This window comes from Neospora caninum, chromosome XII (assembly GCF_000208865.1).
Source record: "Neospora caninum Liverpool complete genome, chromosome XII".
NCBI lineage: Eukaryota > Apicomplexa > Conoidasida > Eucoccidiorida > Sarcocystidae > Neospora > Neospora caninum.
Window position 1 is genome coordinate 1,059,089 of NC_018398.1, and position 7,677 is coordinate 1,066,765.

Genomic DNA, 7,677 nt, shown 5'->3' on the forward strand with positions numbered 1-7,677 from the left:
ACTATCAGTTTTCACTCATATGCTCCGGTCCCCACTGGCTCACTGTCACCAAACTCAGGGGGGGAAAACCCTGTGCGGTGGTGCTCTGACGCGGCGTAAGGTGGTGATCGAATTTTGCGAGCTGTCATGATTTTTGCTTCACCTCTAAGAAAATCCTTTGCGGACTCAATACACAATTAGCAACCGCTGCTTGACTGACTCCATAAAACCCGGCAGAGGCGGTGGGCATCTGTTGTCCCCTTAAGGGACATCCAAGTCCCAAACGGTTCGTGGTAAGAGGCGTCCGTCTCGTCACTGTGCATCCGTTGATGCCTCAGAAAGTATGTTTTTGAGTGCCTGCCGACTCGTGGCATGGATCACGTGCATGAGGGGGTTTACCGGAATCATCTCCACCACACGGACTCGGTAAAAGAGTAGTGGCTGACACAGTCTCACGGCCTCTCTAAAAGTAGGGCACCCCCTGAATTCCCGCCTCCGGGTGAGGTAGAGTTTCTATTGCTTACTTCCTCTGTTGTTCCCGATGCCCCGCCCAAAGGGTCGTCACTGTACACGTTCATAGGCGCTGCGAGTGCTGCTGTAAGATCCAGGCGAGTAGTTTCTATTGCAGACTGCAGTGGCAAGATACTTGGGGACGGAAGAATCCCTGCTGCAGCTGCCGCAGATACCGCCGCGTCGATCGTGTTCCCACACCAACCATAGAGAGAGGCCGCGTCCGTAGACCAAGGCAAATTCGGATAATTCCCTAGATAGCCGGCTGTACTGCCGTTTCCTGGCCAGTCGTGCAGAGATGTGCCGGCCGGAAAACCCGGCCAGCATCCAGCAAGCCCGTCGCGTATGCCGCCTTCCGGTACGTGCCAATCCCCTGTTGAGCGAGAGGATGGAAAATCGCCTGTCGTGATGCCTTGAGGTTCAGGTCCCGTGCACAGGCCCTGGTTCGTAGTGACACATGCGGGCCCAGGGAGAAGGGGTGTGTTCCACTTAAGGACCGGTTTCTCACATTCCGGGAGTTGCTGTACCGAACCATCGTCACCATAGGTAAGGTGATCCCAGGCGTTATTTGCCGTGCGGTGTGTCTGAAAAGCGCCTGCAGTTTGAGCTAAGCAAGCAGCTTCGCCAGTGCCACAGCCGCCACAGGCACATACCCAACTTGGAAGCGTTTTCGAACGGCTTGGTGTGGCAGGACAATTCTCGTGCACAGGTCCTTCACTTGTGTGAAGCAAGGGGGAAGCTGTCAAGCTTTCTCGGATGGCGTCCATCGGTCCAGTCCCATGTAGTTGCTCCGCCATTGGGTAGAAACAGAGAGCGAAAGGGGCTGAGGAAGAGGCATAAAAGAGTGGCATCGACTCACTCTCCCTTGCACCGTGTGTGAGAGCTTGGAGATCAAGAACTCCATCACCGTTAGCTGCCCGTGGAGGGGGAGGAGGAGGCGGAGGCGGAGGCGGTGGCGGACAGGGTGGCGGGGGAGGAGGGAAAGCAAACAAGTAAGGAACTGGTCGGACAGGACCGTGAATCAACTTGGGACCACCCTGCTGGAAATTTCGAGTTGACTGATGGCGACGTCTTCTTCTTCTGCGGCGCCTTTTTCGGCTGCGTTTCTTCCGTCGTTGCGTTGGGGTACCGTCATTGGGCTCCGCTCCTGCCGTGTCTGCGGGCTCATTGTCAATGTGTTCTGTCTGGTCCGCGTAGTCTACAAGCCACATCCTGCTGTTAGAATCATTCGGAGAAACAGACTGCGTAGGGGAGCGGGGGGACACTCCTGGTGAGGCGGGTGATCGTCCTAAACAGGAAAGTGTAACAGTGGATCGCCTGGTTGTTGATGAATAGCAAGTGGCTGCCGTTTCTGCAGCGCTGTCGATTGAAGCAAGTTTCATGGAACTCGACAAAGGATACGATGTAAGCTCTGGGTTACTGGTTATAGGGCCTCCCGACCTCCCGACCAAGGAGCGTTGCGGGTGCCTATCTTTTGATTCGCTCTCTTCCTCCTCATCAGTCTCGCTGTCATCTTCTGTATCAGAGGATCCTTCCGACTCGCTTTCCATGCAGCCTTTGAGTGGAGCACTGTTTTGCATTTTACACATTTCTGGTGTCTTGTGTGTCGAGATGTTCTTCGCTTCTCCCAGTGGATCAGTAACGGCGCGTACATCCTCGTGCAGCAAGCCTTCGTCTTCGGACAGACGCTCATGCGCCGTTTGCACATACGAAGGGAGGCTCTCTGGACCTTCTCCATAACAAAACCTCTTGTCTGAAAGTTGCTGTCTCTGGGTATTGTCACACCCAAACGTTCTCCCTTTAACCGGCATCTGACCAGCCACTCGCCGTTCCCATTTTTTTCGGGCTTCTTGGATGCTCTCGGACCTCAGGTTCGCACGGACCAGTTGACTGCCTTGGAATGCGCTTTCTCCCTTGACATCACATGCTGGTAACTGTGAGTCCATCCTTTGTGCAAGCTGCTCTTGGCGTTTCGAATGGGGTTTGTGCCACTCCCGCACTGTTGGCAGTCCCACACTACGCCACCAGCGCTGCAGGGTAGCGGCCGCCGATAACCGTCGCCTCGCTTCACTTCTCAGTCTTGAGAAGGCAAAGATCACCAAGAAGCACCGCCTGAGTTTGAACCATGCTAGAACTTTCTGGGTGGCTGCCCGAACTACGTCAGCCGGGAAACCGTCGCAAACCGGATCAGCAAATGAAAGTCCGCTAGATGTCGACTGCGTCTGATTCCCTGGCACCGCATGGGATGACCCAAAACATGCGCGTGTCTTCATTTGCTGTTGTATTGCCGAAAGCAGAGGCTTGGCTTCCTCCTTGAAAAAGACGGAGTGTTTCCCAACCAGAAAAAGAGCTCGGAGAACTCTTGCAGAAATATTCGTGGAGAATGCGGTCACAACAGAACATGCCGAATCAGCTAGCGGGAGTCGATGGCTCTGAGCTTGCTTCGCTACAGCTAGTCGTCTAACCGTTTCCGCACAGTACAACACGGCCAGGATCGAAACTGATTTCGGCAGGGCAGACAGTAAGGAGGGCTTCGATTGTGCAAGACACACAGAGCTTGAGTCTGGAGACTTACCGCCATCAACGCTATCGCTACCAGAACCACCATAAGACTGAAGAAGTGAGGCACACGAAGACAAAAAGGCGCTGAGGGGGATGCGGATAGGTGGAAGCCTTGCTTCGAGTTCGCATTGCCTGAGTAGGGCAGGCTGCACGAGCTGAACCTGCTGTAACAGGAGCGTGCACCAGTCAGTATCTGGCTCCTCTGGTTCACTCTTTGGCAGCTCTGGGAGCGGAAGACAGCATATGAACGTTGGAACGGATATATCCGAGGCTAAAAACGATGTCAAGCTACAAATTGAGGCAATCGTGCTCGGAGCTGCAGGCCACTTGCAGACGGTCATCTGAGATGCACAGCGCTCCACAACAGCTGCCGTACTGCAGCAAGATCCGGAAGCGACAGTAGAGCTGCTCGACGCTTCATCGAAAGGGACTGCGGGAGCGATCGCTGTGCGGCGGCTACTTGAGGCTTCGGCTACAGTTGCGTTCTCCGAAAGTTGCGGTAGGTGCCTCCTACACCTAGCAAGTATGTCCCCCGCGTGGGCCTCGCCAACGTTGGGAGAACGACACAAAGTTGGGCCCATCGAGAAGCCTGCCGATGTCTTCCCCAGACTTTCTGGTATCACCCGCTCAGCAGAGATCAATCGCTGTAGAACAGGCGGTAAATGAAGACGCAGTCTCTGTAGCGTCCTAGCTGCGCGAAGTCTGTGCTTGGTGGTGAGGCAGAAGAATTCCTTCGCATTGTAACTGGCATAGCGTCCGCCAGCATGGTGAACCAAAAAAGTGAATCCTGCCTCGGAGCTCCTTGTCGGGACGCCGGTGGTGTGCCTGTGAGTTGAAAGGCTGCACACAGCAGCAGGAGACGCTGTGGTGGGGGATGACGTGGCGCGATAATACTCACCCACACCACACCCAGTTATTTTTTTCCCCAAATTTTGGGTCGCTGATCTTTGAACGCTCTGCGGAGGAGTCCTGTCGGCCTCCGACGTAGATGGTGTAGCCACGCCAGGCGAACTGAGCTTGTGACACCGATGAGAAGATCGCACCGTCGGCCCGTGTTTTGTAACTTGCAAGGGCGCACCAGCTATGGTCTTGGGTTTGAGAGCTTCTGACACGAATTTCTGACGCTGAATGTGTAGCCGTTGTAGAGCTTTAACGTGCTCCACCAAAAGGGCACTCCTTTGGTTGTCCTCCTGGACGGGGGCCAATGCCACATCTTGAATTATGGCAAACAATCCTGGAAGAGGTGGACACGATTCAGTTGTAACCTTCGAGAGGTCAGGAGCGAGCCGACGGTCAGTTCCTGGTAAGCTGCCGCCCTTTACCTGGCACGTGAGGTCGTCTCGGGATGAGGGCAGCACCGCGCAAGAAGACGTCCTCCGCTCCACAGTACATTCTGGCGTGACGAGACCCACGTTGTCACGTTTCCCTGGACTGCTGTTGAAGGCGGCTGTTGGAGCACCTCGAGAGATCTCTTTGCTGATCCGGTGCATAAGTGACGCTTGCAGCGGACTGATTATCATCGGCCTTCTTTGAGTTCCTTCCAAAAGATTAATTGCTGAAACTAATCCTGTTGCCTCCGGGGGTAACCTCTCTGTACCCCATGCTCTAGGGCAGAGACTGTGTCCAAGATAGTGCTTGTCCAGGGCCGTTCGCTGCCATATTTCTAGCGGGAGCTGATGCCTGTCAATAACGGTCGAATCTCGACTCCAAGACTGAACAGGAACGAAAAGGCCTTCACTGTGGAGTGCATCCAAATGTCGCTGCAACAGAATCTCCTCCATAAGCTGCTGCATTTTATCTGCTAAATACTCGGTACAGAGCTGCTCCAGATCGCCGGCTTTGTCATTTGATCCAGAACTAATCTGTTGTCCGAACGCCTCAACAAAGAGAATGCTTTTGCAGCAATGTGCTGAAGAAGCAAGATGGCACCCCGCGCTGCAACCACTGTGACAAGTGACTCCGTTGCTTGGCTCGGGATGATCTCTGCGGACACGGCGCTCAGAGCAAGAACGAGAACATCCCGACACAGCAACCGATGGGACTGCTGCTGGATCCGAAGCATCAACTGGGTATTCGACGGGACGGTCGTTTTCCTGAGCTGATGCATTAATAACTTGAGACAGAGACGCAACTGCGGCGCTGTACAGAGAAACTCGCAACGCCTCGAGATGCTGGCGTGCCTCGGCAGCTTGAAAAGGTCGGGTAAGGTTGAGGAAGGGTAGTGTTGTCAAGCCCCCTTCAAGCACAGAAGCTGGTATCTCTAGAAGAGTTGAGGCTTGGTCAAGACTCTCAGAAGGGAAAACCTGAAGCAAAATTAGAAACACATGCTGGTATCATTGATGCTTGGCATATTCTGTAATCGACACGCTTATGCAAAAGCAAATGCCAGAAGATGTGCCTGACCAGCCGCACTCTGCATCAAGCGCGTGACGCAAAATGTTATGCATGAGGCATCGGTGCTCGGAAAAGACGCCGTAGGCTTGTGAATCACTCTTGTGGAAGTTCCAGACTATTCATCAACAGTGGAAAATTCTGTTGATCCTTGTAACTCGCAAATAGTGTTTTATTCACACTTACTTCGCACCGTCCGTAAAAATTCCCGAGGAGCTGCAGCTGTTCGTCGGACTCTTGCAAGCGAGGGGCGTTGGCCTTATGAGCAGGGCTTGTGGCCAGATTGTCGCGGAAATCGAGATCCCCTAAGGTCTGGATGACCTGGAGAAGTCTAAACAAATAAGACATTTCCTCCCTCGTGAAGCCGACAGTTCGGAGGGCCCACCGCACCAAAGCCGAGCCGGTCGTTGTTTCAATTGGCCACCGGTCATCTTCACGATCGGGGGGAATGTTTCTCTGGCCGGCCACAGCGCCAGAGGCACTTAGTCGAGGAAATGCTCCCAAGTTATTGTGCAGCGCTTTCCTCAGCCAAGCCGCTTGCCGTATTTCCTCGGTCAAGAGTGGCGTTGTTAAGTCAGAGACAATAGGGCCGGCGGAGTCTGCAAACCTCCGGTCCGAATATCCCTCCCTTTTAGGGTTTTCCATAATATCTGAAAGTAGTTCGAAGATGTGGAAGCTTTTCCGTTCTCCCGCAAGCGGCTTCGCTAAGCCCCCTGGAGCTAAGAGTATCGGGTAGAGTCGCAACTGGATCTTCTCTCGGCCGCCTCGGAACCCGCCAGATAGTTGCAGGGGCGTCACAGTTGAACGCCACGCGAGGCGCATTTCCACTATCAGGCAGCATCTCGTTGAAGATGAATTGCTGGGGACTGGTGCGTGGAGAAAGGCCCGAATCAGGATGTTCATAGCTGCAAGCTGATTACATGCCTCCACAATTTCGTTCTCCAATCCCTCAAGCGACTCAGGATCGGATGCGTCAGCTGGCACTCCCGGAGAACTCGCAGCTGTGTTGCCTTCAACAGAGGGGCCGCGCGCTCGGACACTTTTGTAGTACCTCCATACCGCGTACTTCATCGCGTGAGTACGAACGAATGTTTTCCCACTTCCCACAGGACCCAAAATCACCACCGACTCGACTGAGGCTGGGATGACACCGTCGACTCCATTATTCGTCAGCGGACAGCCAGGAGGCTGGGATAAGGAAAGATCATCTGCTGGAGCTGCTGGAGTGCTCTGGTTTCCTATTCCGCCTGTGGCCAGTGCCGCTGCATACCCAGAGCAGCATTCTCTGGAGTGTCTATGATTGATCGGCGAGAGTGGCAAATGCTCCGCATTTAGCATGTTTTGATTGATTCCGCATTCAGCATTCACCCATGAATAAACCTCAGTTCCCTCGCCGGACTGTTCAGACTGCGACGAGGAGCACATGCGATTAAACAGGTTGTCAACCGGAGCAAAAGAGTGAGGAAAAAAGTAGTCAGCACTGGTGTGGCAAGAAGACTTGGCAGCGTGTGGGAGCTGCGTCTCCTCCAGGGAAGTAGTGGTGGAAATCTCGGGAACACCTCCAGCCGAGGCAATCCCCCAAGTAGGTGAGCCATTCCCAGCCTTGTGTTTTAGATCGATCACATCAGTAAACGGAAACACAACAAGAGCTTTGCCCGTCCAGATGCTTATGAACGGAGGATCGGAGCAAGGCCTCAAAAGCAACTGCTGCTGGTTCTCGGGGCCCCCTAGAGGCTCACCCGTCGCACGAGGTGTGCTCATTCTCTACGCCTGTTGTCCGGCACGATAAAATTGTTCCGCTTCGCAGACATCAGGCATAGGCCCGCGGAAGAAAGGCGCAAAAGAAAACCACGAGGTGATAGTGCCGTGTCGGCTTTCTTTTGTTATGGAAAATCATCTAGTGGCCTGATACAGGATGCCCGTCTCGGCCACGTGATTGTGAACCTATGAACGTGTTGACGAAAGTTACCCTCCACTGATCGTCGCCGCCTGCAACGACTCGTGATGTCTCACGAGAATGCGACAAGCGATACAGAGAGAGGGACTCCTTTAAAAAACCGACGGCGAGGCAATGGGCTGAGGAACGCGTAATTCGGCTAGATATGGCAGCTACCTGATGGGGTCCATGCTCTGCATGGCTGTCGCTGCTCGCACGTTTTACAACACGGTGGCAGGTGAGGCATCTCCTCGTATTAGTTATCGTTAGCTTTCGTCCGGCTAGCGCACCCAAATGTT

General features: G+C 54.0%; 1 protein-coding gene across 1 annotated transcript; it reads right to left on the reverse strand.

Moving 5' to 3' along the window:
* Positions 1 to 431: 431 nt before the first annotated feature.
* NCLIV_061630 (conserved hypothetical protein) lies at positions 432 to 7,203 on the reverse strand (the record flags this gene model as incomplete). The annotated part of the gene is made up of 2 exons (XM_003885715.1): positions 432 to 5,190; positions 5,543 to 7,203. The coding sequence occupies 2 exons, from the start codon at positions 7,201 to 7,203 to the stop codon at positions 432 to 434; spliced, it is 6,420 nt and encodes a 2,139-aa protein (XP_003885764.1).
* Positions 7,204 to 7,677: the final 474 nt, after the last annotated feature.